This window comes from Venturia canescens, chromosome 5, assembly GCF_019457755.1.
Source record: "Venturia canescens isolate UGA chromosome 5, ASM1945775v1, whole genome shotgun sequence".
NCBI classification, from domain to species: Eukaryota; Metazoa; Arthropoda; class Insecta; order Hymenoptera; family Ichneumonidae; genus Venturia; species Venturia canescens.
The window spans coordinates 7,187,130-7,200,795 of record NC_057425.1 but is presented as its reverse complement, the minus strand read 5'-3'; the positions used below and the strand labels follow the sequence as shown (position 1 = coordinate 7,200,795).

Here is a 13,666-nt window from a genome sequence, read left to right as displayed (position 1 = left end):
ATGAAACTTATTCTGACTCTTCCGCTGAAACGATGAATGGATCGAAAATTTCAAATGACGTGGAAACTTGAGAATTTTTCTTCTTATCGTCGAATAATTTTTTTTCATTAGGAAGGTTACAAGTTTTGTTTAAATTTTGTTCGTTTTTGTGGTGTTCATTTTTCACGGGGTTGATTTCCACTACGTGATGGCTTTGAAAAATTGAAAATGACAAAACTTCCGGGTTTTTGCGCATCGGCTCGAGCGCCCGAAGCTGTAAGTGGGGGAAAATTGTTCATCGAACCACCGACGTTTGGAGTGGTGCTAGTAGTAGCGCGACCGACCGTTGACGGATTGGGCCAGTTTCGTATTCGATATTCGAACGTTGAGTACGAAAAAATAATATTTTTTTGCTGAATTATAATTCTTTTGAAGTAAATTTATTTTTCTGATTCTCTTCTCGTTGTGTAAGTGAACAACGGAAATCGGATGATGAAAGTAAACGATTTTTTTTTAAAGATCGAATAAAACATTTTTGCCTCCAACATCTTTTGTTTGTCAGAAAAAATTGAGCTTGAAATTCGGTTGCACGGATAAAACGAAAATGGGGGAAATGTCGTTGAGGTCTTGGAGAGGGGTACGTAGCGCAATATGGGCACCATTTTTATGGTGAATAACTTGAAATTTGCATAAGGAGAATTTCAATGGGTCATAATATCGCGAAGGGTCGGAGTGCTTTGAAGGTTTGCTGCTTGAAATATTGGCCGTTTATAATACAGTGACCATAAAAATGAAAATAAAAACTTCATAAAAATACGATTTTTAATAGTTTTTCTTGAAAACGGTGCCCATAAGTGACCTCTACAAAAGATACGGTAAGGTTTGTTCTCTGCGTATGTGTGTTTTCACGTGTTTTTATTACAGACGTTTCATTTACGTTAACATAACAAAGTTCTATACTTTCAAGGTACATGATGATCGTTACAATGATTTCTACCTGTGAAATCTTCAAATACGTTACTGCACGGTTTTGTTGATTTTTGAGCAAGCCCCTGGACGATTATCGAGGTACAAAAACGCCCAGCGGGCAATTTTATTTGGAAAGTTAGCGAGAGCAAGAGATAGCCACAGTTTAAGGAGAAAAGGAAGGCGGGAGAGAGCTTACGTGGAAAGTGATCGTTGTTCGTACTCAGGAGCTTGCCAGCGTTATTCAAACCGCGATAATGATTAAAGCGATCACAGTGAGAGGCATTCGGAGGCGGAAACTGCGAACACCTCCGGCAGACACAGAGGTTAATACTTTTAAAGGTTCCTAGATGTACCCGAGGTCACGGAAGCATTCACCATGCACCACCTCCGTTTCAATCCGTTCCTCTGTTTTCAGTTTCCTTCAGTTTTTCTTCCAATTACATTCCTCATTATTTCTTTATCGAAGGTTGTTGAACAAATTTCGCCATATTTTTTCACTCGCTGCATGCTTTCGTCCCTACTATTTATTTTATTTTGTGAGCACAAACCGTTTCTCTAGTAACGTGCTAATTTTGGAATCCGCCAATTTTCGAATGATCACTCACAATAAAAACTCTGGTAATTAGCAATTCACGGAAAATTCGGTTTTCAGCAAGAACTTTGATTCCGCTGCAACTCAACGTTGCGTCAATTTTTTTTTATCAGACCAAAAAATTCGTTTAATTGGTATTCTTAAAAAACTTTGTAAAAGGAGCATTGAAATGTTGTTTCCACGTGATCATTCGGGTGCCAAAGGCACGAAATTTCGTGACTATTTGTTGACATTTTGAACTTTTTCTTTGCCATCGATACAAATACTGGGAAGTATCGTTGCTTGCAGTATTTCCATGAATTGTTTCCACGTTCGTCGAAGCACGTTCTTTGTAAATATAAGCTGCGCTATACCAGTACGGATATGTCAACGACGATAGACAGAAGCAGTTCGAAGACCACCGAAAATATCGTATCGAACGTGTATCCGTCCGTGTTCATTCGAAAAAAGCGATCATTTACGAAATATTAAAATTATTAGAAAACTAAAGTCGCGATCAATTGCACGGAAATAATGATTACAATTTGTGTGTGTTTTTTTTTGAAAATGTGTACAAGGAAAATGAGGAACGTCGGGTGAGATCGTATCCTCGTTAAGCTCATGAAACTATCCGTCGATAGTGCACGTAAAATTCGTATTCTCACGACATCTGTCAATGCTCGAACGTTCATTCGTCTGTACTTATTGTTTGTTTATTTTGTTGTGTTTTTCTTCACTATTAATTTGTCCATCATCGTAATATTGATGCTAAAATGTTCGGTAGACCGTCACAGTGTTTTAGGCTTCTAAAGGCACTGCCCGATGGTTGTTTATCAATTTCTTGCTACGTTCGTCCGTTCACTGATTATTTATTACTTTTGTTTAGATATTTTCTGTTTTTTTTTTTTTTTTTCGGCAAATCCGTTTCGTTCCTTTATTCTTTTCGTATTTTGTAACATTTTTCTACGAATATTGTCCCGAGAATTCAAGCCTGTTGTTGACATTTGCGTAAGCATTTGAATAAACGCTAAATACACACGACAGCGAAAATGTTTTTTTTTTTATCATCGTATATTATAACTCCCTTGATAAAAACACCCTGATTATGTGGCAAATCGACGATGTTCGAAATTCAGGTTCGTACGATCTTTATGTACGTTAGCGATTCTGCATTTTTACTTTTATTATTCTCATCACTATATTCAAACCTACAATCTCAACCTATCAATACAACTCCTACACGAATGCTTATCAATTTAGAGGCACATTTGCTAAGAGTTTTTGGTTTCATTGTGTTTCTTATTTTTCTTTTTTCTTTTTTTCATATTTTTTTTTCTTCTTTCGTTTTTTTTTTCACTCCATCAACTCTTTTTGTTCGTATAAATTGTCGGTGTTCCCTTTCGTGTTCATGAAATCCCGAAAGATTTCAACAAACTTAACTTGTTTTATTATGCAACAGGGCAACGAATTTGGCATGCTGTCTGTGTCACTCAATAAAGTCACACGATTCTACTTGTTGGTTTAACCTGGTTTTTTGTTTTTACTTTTCTCTTCGTCTCTTGTTGTTTGTAGTGTTTTCGTGGCAGAAACATCCCTCTGTATCAATCTATACTTATAAAATATCAACAGGGTCGAGTAGCTCTCGTTATTTCGCAAAAAAAAAATAATGTATTTCTGTCAATTATTCATCATGTTCGTGTAAACGTGACGCTTCAGTAAGAACAATTCATTATAGTTTTTAATTCTTTATCCATTTCTTTTTTCTTATTATTAATTGCTCGTGAATTCATTATCATTGTTGAAGTTTTTGAGGTTATTTCTCTATTGCACAGTGTATCAGTGTTTCTGGATCTCAGTAAAATTTCACGTTTCATTTTATATCGTAACAGCTCTTCGAAATGAGTATCAAAGTGGAAAATAGTGACATTTGTGTTGAGTGTTATCTCATATTCTTCCATGGAAGAGGAAAAAATTCCTTATCGCTACGAAATGCATGGAGCATTGAAAATGTGGCAGTTGCCACTTACATAATTTGTTTTTTCAAAACTTTCAACGAAATTGACTCATTCATTTTTCCAATAACTTAACATCTGTAACGAAAACGGAATTTTACGATTTAAATTTGGAAATAACCGTGTTCAGCCCGATAATCCAATCTTAATGATTTTACAAAAAACGACATGTCGAATGTCGTCTACCGTAATGGAATTGGAGTAGTAATTTTATAAAGTGTTCTTTTTTTTCTCGAAATAACGAGCTAAACCTCGACGCGTTTATTCTTAATAGGAGTAAATATTCGCACAGCGAGTAATAGAAAATAAAATAAAATGCGAGAGTTCGCGTGATTTGTGTATAACCAAAAAAAAAACAAAACAAAAATGGAGCACCGACACGGTTGCTCCAGAGAGAATGGAACCGATCTTTGGGAAATGGACGTTTCGCCCAGTACCAATGAGTTTGACGTTTTTAAATCTTTTCTTGAAAGACGAATTGATTTCAATTTATACTTTACATTAGGAATTAAAGCAGTGTGTGTGTGTGTGTCTTTTTCATGCGAGGTTTCCCCGGTGAACGTAAATGTATAGATTTTTCGTATTTTTTTTTGTAAACTAAGGGATTTTAGTTTTGTCTGTTCGTTCGAAGGAAGACCGTAAGAATATAACACATATTACCGTACACACTCACGCCGAAGCGAGTGAACCTGAATTCCACACCCGACGATCCTTCTTCACGATCGAAAAAAAAAAAAAAAAAAAAACATAAAAGTACCACGGGTTGATCCGTTTTCTTTTTTTTCTCCGTTAATCATCGGTTTCAGTGATTTTCTCTCACGTCCCACCCTCGCGCAGGAATGTTTGAATAATATTTCTATCGTTTTTTCGCCTTTGTGTCTCTCCGATCGACGACTCTTTGTATGCGTTCAGTAAACTATAAATGAAACAATTCCCTCTTCAAGTATCTCGAAAACTTGACACAATTGGAGAGGGAATGAAGAAAAATCCCGTCCCGTTTTCCACTCGCTCGACGTGCGAGAATGCTCTAAAGAATGTACACAAGTAGACAGTAATTACACAATCTAAACTACAACATTTCGCACCCTTATTTCCTCAATATTCTGTTCCTGCCACTTGAGTTTCATTTTTCGTATAAATTCTTTCCTCAGCGTCACGTGCGAAGAATTCTCGAAACGGTAATTTTTCAGGCTGATGCGATGACAGGTGCTGCTACAGATTACTTGCGCATTTAGTTTTCGGTTGAATTTTTCCATTTTTTTTTTTTTTTTCCTTAAATACAAAAAAATATCAGCCTTCGTATGCTCATAATAATAGTTCGTTAAAATTCTTAAAGAAAAATAAAATAACCAATACGTAGTCAACGATTGTTTTACGATTTCATTTAATGGAAAGATTGAGCTGACTCATCGCGTATCGATGACGCGTTGTCACTTGCCATGAACAGGCAAAAAAATAGTAAAAAAAAAAAAACAATTGAAAAATTCCTTCAAAATTTCGATCTCTCGTTGGAAGAGAGCAAGAAAAATCTTTCCATCCAATGCTCAATCTAATCGAATTCCCTGTACGCGAAAAATTGCGTTCTCTCTTTTCTCTATCTTCTGTCTCGCTCTCGCCTGCGGGTTTTTCGGTATCTTTCTGGTGTTTTTACCCACTTGATATCTTTCTTCCTCTCTTCTCTTTCTATCTTTCTTAGGGAATTTGTTATTTTTGCGCCGTCATTGTATCAGCGAGATTAAAACCGATCAAGGAACAGCAGTCATGTACATCCGTAAAGCCTAGACCCAGACGCCCCTCCTCTGCATCGAAACAGATGGAGCGCTATGTTAGATCACAAGAAATATGGTGTTACGGTCAACGAGGGAATCACCCGCTCGTTATCGGGCACCGCTTTGAACAACACCGTGTTTCTCTCGTCGACTGATTTGAACTCCAATATGCTCGCGATGTTGCCACATCGATAACAATAATTCGGCGCTGACCACACTGTTACGAGCTTATTGTCGAACATGTATTTGTATCCTGCAACAACGAAAGCAGAAAGCTCCAATTTTTATGTATCAAAAGAACACTCAAGGTGAAGGGGTTAAAGCTTGAAAAGGTATGAATCAATGGAGAAGAAAAAAAATATTGTCGTTTCATGATGAAAATAAATTTGAGCATTTTCCCAGCATATTTCCTTCGGTATTTGAATTGATAAAACAAATGGAAGACGATATCGCTACTGCACCTTCATGAACTAATTGATGAGCTCTGCATATGAGTTTGAGGTCGTTTATTTCCATGAATTTGTGGGTGACTTTGCTGCCAAATAACCAGCCAGCACCACGAGGACTCACGGTCCATGTTTCAACATCCTCTGGATCAGACCACAGCAAATCGCAAAACGCACCTGCAGGAAAGAAGGAATAAACGAAAAGGTACTTCGATTTGGGTTCGTCGATTCGTTCGCACCTTTGTGAGGAATTTCTTGATTTCTATCGATCGTCCTAATTTGATCTAGTGTTCTAATGGCTGGCGACAAACCACCGTGCACACAAAGTACTTGTTCGTCGATTAACTGAAATTATCACTTAATTAATTGATCGTTGAAGAATTACGAGTAGTGTAATCATTGGTGCAGCTTTGGGGATTATAATTAGTACGTACGGCAGCTACTGTAAGTAAATCAAACACCCTGCAGCAATATTTCCATGCGTTTGCATTTCCGTACTTCATTTCACACTCATCTAAGGAAGAAAAAATTTGTTGAGAAATGATTTTTTTCAAATCTATCACCTTGACAATCGATTCACTGTTTTGCAATAAATATAGTTTTTCTTGTTTTTTTGAGGTACTCGAATTAGTCGTAACAACAACAAATCAGCTTTTTAGGAGCTTAATAATAATTTACTGAAATATACCTATTTGCGCATGTTTCATTATTTTTTAACAATTTGAATTGATTTGTAGTTGAATGAGCAATTGTTGAGTTGAGAAAATTTTTTACAATTTAAAAAATAAATAAATATATTCCCTTCCATGTAAGCATACCATAGAAACCGTAGACTTGAGTAATTTGTCTTGACTCATGATTGCCACGCAAAAGCGTTATCCTGTCGGACCATTTAGCTTTGAGGGTCAAAAGCCGAGTAAATGTTTCTAAGCTATAATATCCTCGATCAACGAAATCGCCCATAAATATGTAATTGGTATCCGGAATGGGACCACCATTGCGAAATAATTCTTCCAGGTCATAGAACTGAAAAGAGAGAAGGAATGACTTGTTATCGAAGACACAAGCGCTCATTAATGCGATGTATCGATAAAGAGACTCTCGGAAATGGGCGGAAATGAGCTGATAACAAAAGTAGAGTCATGAAGCAGTTTTGATAATGATATAATGCATTTTGGAGGTTATTCGACAATTTTATTCTTACCTGACCATGAATATCTCCACAAACGGTTACCGGACTCGAAACCGGCTGTATGTTGGACTCCTCCAGCAACAAATCGCACACCATGTCACACAATTTCTAATGAGCATAAAAGAAACATAGAGAGAAAAAAACATACTTTATGATCTCGAGTTACACGGAGCTTGAGATCTACAGGAAGGAAAAAAGAAAACGCGTAACCTATAAGCAACCACAAGACGATATAAAAAACCTATTGTACAACATTTTAACTCGTCGAGACAAGCAAATCTCGATGAATACTTTTTCAGCGAACAACAATGTTTCCGTTATACACAATTTTCGTTACCTTGAGATCATTTTCTGGTAAATATTTGCACTCTTTTGCAATATCTATCCATTTGTCGATGTCTGACATTTTGGATTAGCAACTATACAGAAATCACCAGTTGCGCCCTCGGGCACGAGAGCACATTGGTTTTCTATTCCGTATATTCCTTTCGTCGACATACGCTTAAAAAATAAATTAAAAAAAGAATATGATGATATTATTTAATGGAATAAACGCGGAATGTGGTGAACTGGCAAAACAAACGCGCCGGGTTAGTTTCAATTGTTTTTTATCATTCTTCATTTTTTGTTTCGCATGTGTGACAGCATTTTAATTGAGTCGTCTAAATCATTTTGATTTCACGCATTTTTTATAGCATAGCAGTTTTTAATTGATGGATAGTTTATCTATACTTCGCGCATTATTTTTGGAATTATAATGAACGACATAGTACACAAAATTCTTGATTTAACTGTAGGCAATTTGCTCGGCAAGGATATAACTTGCAGAGAACCCGTCGACGAGTGCGACGAGTATCAGCCTGGAGTTGTTGTCGAATTCGGCAGAACAGGACTCAAGGTATGTGCATAAAAAAATAGTGTTTGTTTGACAGCATGGCCATGGAAAAACCGTATTACGATAGGAAAAACAATAAAATAAAAAAGCGCCCATATGTTAACCATGCAAACGTAGTTGAGAGTTTTTAGATGTTTATTTACATGTCTGTATGTGTACGCGTTTGCATTTTGGAAGTGCTCAATCAGCAAAGCTCATTTTTAATGTGTGAAGTTTGAAATTGATGTGAAATAAACGTCCGTAAGTATCAGACAACCATTCATGTATTTTTGTTTACTTATTCATTTCTCCGCATTATCAATTTGAATGAAAAATAATGATTGTTTGAAATCACGCACAAAACGGAAGTCCGCGTCCCAACGGTCCGGTCGTTCCGAGCCCTTCACTCGTGACGTCACTCTCGAATTTTTTTCTCGCCGACGAACAACTTCTGCTATTATGTTTCAGTATTTTATAACGAACCGGACGACAATAGTATAATTGCATGAAATAAATATCATTCATTCCTTATTCCTGCATTGTTTGGAATTATCCGTTTGAAACCTTGGTCTTTTTAAAAGACGAGCGAAAATGCAGGGAGTGAAGGTATTGGTTATGTTTCTTTTCAATTCAACTCGGTTTGTTTAGAAACATTTTTTTTTTTCATATTTCACTTATCTTGAGGGAATAATTTTATTGTATTCAAAGATTTAGTAATTCTTGGATGAATTGTCTCGAATAATTTATATGATAATCTCAGATAGTTCATTTACACTGAATATTCGGAAATGAAATTACGTTCCCATTTTGACAATTTTGACACAATATTTTATGACGTAACGGGGATTTATAATCCAAAATATTAAAAATTTCATGGATAAAGCTTTTTAAGAAATTCCTGATGCCCTGTGGACTCTGTGCCGCTGTACCGGTGCTCAAACCTGCATCGCCTGACAAAAATTTCCCGTCGAATGTCACTAATGAAACCCAAGAACCAGTCCTCATTCGGCCTTCTGAGTTACCAATTTATGTAGCTGAGGAATCATGTGTGAAGGCGAAGCCGTGGTAAAGCGCAAGTAGTTTAAATTTTATGAATTTCCTGAAATGCTTAAATATATTAAATATTTTTTTGTATTAACAATGATTTTTTACATTTGGTTATTTTTGTTGTTTCAGTGAAAACCAAGTTTCAGCACCTTTCATTGAAAATGGCTTTGGCACCATCCGCAAAGGTGTTCAAGGATTGTTTTCTGAATACTCAGCGGTTACGGAAGGTTTCAATAACAAAATTAGCACCGGATACGAACACAGTTTATGTAAGAAAATTCGATTGTCCTTGTTGAAAAAAGAACGAATGTACATTTTTTCTTGGATACATTTGGAGAAAGTGCTTGTTCCATTGTAAAATACAAAATGCATGATTAAAATTTGAACCTATTTTATTATTGGGCTTTACGGTATTGCTGAAATTATCCAGTTCAATTAAAAATGATCTCTTCAAGAAATTATTCAGTCGAGTTTAGGGTAAAAATAAACAGTGATTAAGGTCAAGTAATTTTCAAGATATTGTTATTGCTACTCTGGCAAATCAATTGAAAAGAATATTGAATGGTCCAACACTAATTAAGTAATTATCATAACAGAACCAGTCATCAAACCTCTTAATAAAAAATTAAAGATAAAAATTCAGATACAATTTTTAAAAATGTAGAAAAACTTGAGCTTTATAAAAAAAACTAAAAGTTCAGTTTACTTTCCATCCACTATAGTTACAACTTTAGTTTGTCATTCATAATAAGTTCATACATAAGAATAAAGACTTTCTCTCTACTCAGTGTCGTGAGATATTTAACTCGTGAAGGTCTAATTTTGGTTCTGCATGACAGTGATGCTGGACTATCTTCGAGAGGAAAGTAACATGATGCCTCGTTTAGGAGCTGTCGGCATTGGTGGTTTGGCAGGTCTGATATTTAGTTTGAGAGGTGGAAAATTCAAGCGATTTATATACACTAGCACTGGAGCTCTATCGGTAGCTGCTGTATGTTATCCGAAACAGGCTCAGGAGAGCTTCAGCCTAGTCAAGCATTATGCCAATATCGGCTACAATTTCGTCTATGGCGGTAAGGAGCAATACCCATTTTTCCATTTCCTTCCAAAGCTCGGTTAATTTTTCTCCTTAACCCTTTATCATAATGACCCAACGAATACCACGTGTTTGAATGAATGCCTGCGTTACTAAAAATTTTTCTCTACTTAAAAATAGTAGATAATAGTCCACAGTTAGGATTATAGAAAAAAAATTTCTCTGTGCCTCTGTCCAGAAAATGTGAAAGAAGAATTGGAAACTCCTTCAGATCCGAAATCTTAGGTCAACGATTTGCTGCCCCGCATGACTTCATTAAGAAATTACTGAAGATGAAGATGAAAATTAAAATAGCTTGCGTGAAGATCCATGAAAATTAGTAGAATCCTTCCTGTCGTTGAAAATCCTAAATTTCATCATCCTAGGCAATCTATGAATTCGGAATACCAAAAAATTCGACATCCATGTTCTTGTGTAAACCAGGATATTTGCAGTGAAACCCGGTGACGCTAATCAACTGGAAATCAAATGGCCTGAAATGCCAAAAGTGGAGTTACCGAAGTCAACCTCAGATTTCGCTGAACTTGCTAGCAGTTTTACTTCCGCCGTTGGTTCTTTACTCAGCAAAGCAACTGATGCTCTGACCGACAACACCGAGGTACCAGAACGCAATCATTCCCACTGTTTTATGGAAATTTTTTCAAAATATGATTCAAAAAATGAAAGTGATTTTTGGTTACAGAAAAAAGAACCTTCTACCGAGTCCAAACCTAAAGCGGATTAATTTGAAAAATGAGCCATACGACATTTCCTCGAAATTGATAGTCAAAAAAAAATGTACAGGAAGCAAAGAGATTAATATGCGGCAAGTTTGGATCGTTGCGAATGTAGCTACTCAATCAAGTTGTATTATATGAATACGTAATTAATATCAGAGCTATTTACAGACCAGGCGTGAATACGAACGAAAATAAAGTATGTGCGAAATTTTACTGCAGGCAGATTACATTTGTCGTGTTTTATTTCCCTATCAAATATCCGCCACGCCATGGCCGTTTATCGAATTTCAAAATGCTATAACGATGGATTCTAGAACATACAACTCTATATAGAACCTCACCGCAGATCCGTGCAGCATAGAAACAGAATCTCATTCTTGTTCATTCAGTTAAAAACTTGAAAAATTTACTGCATTCGAATCTTTTTTTCAATGTGACTGTAATTTTGTGGATTCAACAGAGCGTTCTAATCTTACTACTTTTATTTTAGTCACAAAAAAAATAATTAGGATTGGATTTGAAATAATCGAAACTCAAAATTCGCGTAACGTTTAACGAACAATAACGGTCATGCGTTGGAAAATTGAATAATTCAAAAAGTTCGAAGTTTTGGTCGTTAGATGGCGGCACGAGGCAGTGCGAGTCGGGCGTTGCGACAAGGCGGTTGTGCCATGCCGAAGAATCGATGACAGACGTACATTACACGTTCGAACGTGTTTGTGTTTTTCTCCGTACAACGTACAACAGCCTCGTGTTGACTAGTTTGTGTGTGTGTGTGCGTACTTTACAAATCGACCAGACCAGAAAAGTCAAAGGCTTTCTGGGTGGCTCGTTTCGGGAAGAGTCGAGCAGCGTTTCGCCGTTATAGTGGTACAAATATAAGTAAATAAAATTGAAAGGAGTCGGACATTAGAACGAGTTGTAGAAGTTACGCTGAAATATAAACAGCTCGAGTTGGTTAAACGTGCGTTTGCGATCGTGTCTGCATATGAACGTAAGATTGACGAGCGTGAGCGATAAAATACTGGAAGAATAAGCAAAAATAAGATTTATTGACGCGCGCGCACGCGGTTTTTTATTGTACTCTCCTCTCCCCTCCCCCTTTTCCCTTTGCCATTATTTCAATCCCCTGTTAAGAAGAGCGCGTTTTCGCGTGCGATTTGTGTTTCTGTGCGCCCATGTTTTTTCCCAGCCGGTTACTCAATTTTCCTTCTCCTAAGTGAAAGCATTCTTTTCATCTGACAAGTTTTCATCTCGAAATCGTATTCATTTTGACTTTCTTACTTTTCGCTCCAAACCATAAGTTTGTGTCGTGTTTTATTTTTCATTTGTTTTTATTTTTACTCCGGTGCGTGCGTGCGTGCGTGTGATGAGCGATCGTGAAAATCGCCAACCATCGCAGTGACGACTCGAGGGTCGCACGGGAAGGGGCCGAAATCCCAGATTCCAGTTGAAAGAAACAGGAGCGACAGGGACACAGGAGAAAAAGAACGAAACACGCTTGAAAGTGGAGAAAAAAAGGACGAATGGCTGACCACGGTAAAATGTGAGTAAGCTATTTGAATTCTCCGTCCAGTCGGACTCTCTTTTTTCCATTTTTATACCTCGAGGTTCTCGGATTTCATTAGATCGAATGACACAAGCGAAAAAAATCAAAAACTTGTTTCACACGGTGAACACAGGGGTGAACATTTTTTTTCGTCGTTTTAACTTTTAATTTAGTTCTCATACGACGTCAAAGTCGATGTCATGCGCTCAATTCAACGAATCCCTCTGATATTAAATTTTTGACCCTTTTTTGAGAGTCACTTCCGCAAATATTCATTCATTTTAAATTTCGATAAAAAAATGCAACATTCTTTCATTTGATTCTCAATAGAATTTTGAAAAAAAATAAATTAACCCCCCGTAAAAAGAGCCATTGAAGGTTTTTCAGTTTCTGCAATAATCAGCAAGCTTCAGATCGATCAAGTGACAAAACAATTGAATGACAAATATTGTACAAATGCGCCCAGTTTATTCGAAACGAATATTCGAGCCTGACATTTTGTATCAATTTGACTGTCGCCCTTTTCTTAATAAGCTTGTCATTCGATCTATCGACCGAACTCAAAGATTGATTAAAAACCCGAATTTTCCTGCCAGTCAACTCTTCGCTTATTCCAATGAATAAACTGCGGTTGCGAGGGTGACGTATTCGTTTATATTTCCTATAACACATGCTGTATCGATGTTTTACGTCAACGTATCCGCGTTATCTGTACACGGTACATGACATTTGAGCTATGCTTCAATATTCAATCGTAAAAATGGTTCTTAGCGAAGATGTATGTGTTTATAATTGTACATACATTATCTTCAGGTTCCATATTTTTTCAGTAATGACCACCGACTATTATATCTGCGAATTGATATTGCAGGCATCATTCGCTCGAATTAATGTCAAATTTAACTGAACTTCAGATAAAAATGATTTAACAATAAATGAGTGATGAATCCATGCAATCCTCAAGTTTATTGTTGTTCAACGAACGTTGAATAATAACATAACCTCTTTGACCTTGCTCGGAGCGTGAAATCGTCGAGGTGGGCAACTTCGAAACAGTGTGTTTACATAATAGTTGTGTTTATTAGGTACTTCAGGGAAATTTGTAGTATCCTGGAAAATAATGGGAGTTTGAAGAATTGGTAAACCGAATATCGTTACGCGGAAGTGACTAACTTTTATTATCATGATTATTATTCAAGACGAAGCAAAGAATTATTAGTGGGACTGAGCGTTCGAACGTTTATCGATTTTTTATCTTCGCATATTAAATCGCCATCGGCTTTTATTATTTCTTTGCAACCTTGAAATAAAAGGAGGATGATAAAAACGTGAATTAAACATTGAACTTTCCATTTTCACTGAAATATATTTTCTCTTTTTCTCCTGGTTTATTTCATTTCGCCGACTCTCGAGTGGTTATTGGGCAATATTTAGCATAAAAGT

The 13,666-nt window shown here is 36.5% G+C and overlaps 3 protein-coding genes and 1 long non-coding RNA gene across 6 annotated transcripts in view; 3 read left to right on the top strand and 1 right to left on the bottom strand.

Moving 5' to 3' along the window:
- Positions 1 to 319: 319 nt before the first annotated feature.
- On the top strand, positions 320 to 2,562 carry LOC122411276 (uncharacterized). Of its 2 annotated transcripts, XR_006261132.1 has the most exons (4): positions 320 to 446; positions 542 to 722; positions 809 to 854; positions 947 to 2,562. It is a non-coding gene; the product is annotated as an uncharacterized lncRNA (long non-coding RNA). The 2 variants fall into 2 exon arrangements; XR_006261131.1 differs by having other exon boundaries at positions 330 to 722.
- A 2,222-nt stretch (positions 2,563 to 4,784) lies between these two features.
- On the bottom strand, positions 4,785 to 7,435 carry PpV (Protein phosphatase V). The gene is made up of 7 exons (XM_043419987.1): positions 7,276 to 7,435; positions 6,951 to 7,046; positions 6,565 to 6,772; positions 6,181 to 6,260; positions 5,986 to 6,091; positions 5,762 to 5,923; positions 4,785 to 5,553 (listed from the first exon to the last, which is right to left on the bottom strand). Exons 1-7 carry the CDS (start codon positions 7,342 to 7,344, stop codon positions 5,363 to 5,365), a joined length of 912 nt encoding a protein of 303 aa, XP_043275922.1. The 5' UTR covers positions 7,345 to 7,435; the 3' UTR covers positions 4,785 to 5,362.
- A 792-nt stretch (positions 7,436 to 8,227) lies between these two features.
- Mic26-27 (MICOS subunit 26/27) lies at positions 8,228 to 10,901 on the top strand. The gene is made up of 6 exons (XM_043419988.1): positions 8,228 to 8,418; positions 8,696 to 8,877; positions 8,989 to 9,128; positions 9,699 to 9,932; positions 10,390 to 10,553; positions 10,638 to 10,901. Exons 1-6 carry the CDS (start codon positions 8,404 to 8,406, stop codon positions 10,677 to 10,679), a joined length of 777 nt encoding a protein of 258 aa, XP_043275923.1. The 5' UTR covers positions 8,228 to 8,403; the 3' UTR covers positions 10,680 to 10,901.
- Positions 10,902 to 11,429: 528 nt separating this feature from the next.
- Positions 11,430 to 13,666, top strand: part of mtd (mustard) — a 174,704-nt gene continuing 172,467 nt past the window's right edge. The window contains exon 1 of one of the 2 annotated variants that reach the window (XM_043419979.1): positions 11,430 to 12,220. In XM_043419979.1, the coding sequence (XP_043275914.1) occupies positions 12,201 to 12,220 (20 nt within the window). In that variant the 5' untranslated portion in view covers positions 11,430 to 12,200. The remainder of the gene's footprint in view (positions 12,221 to 13,666) is intronic. The other variant, XM_043419981.1, reaches the window with a different exon arrangement.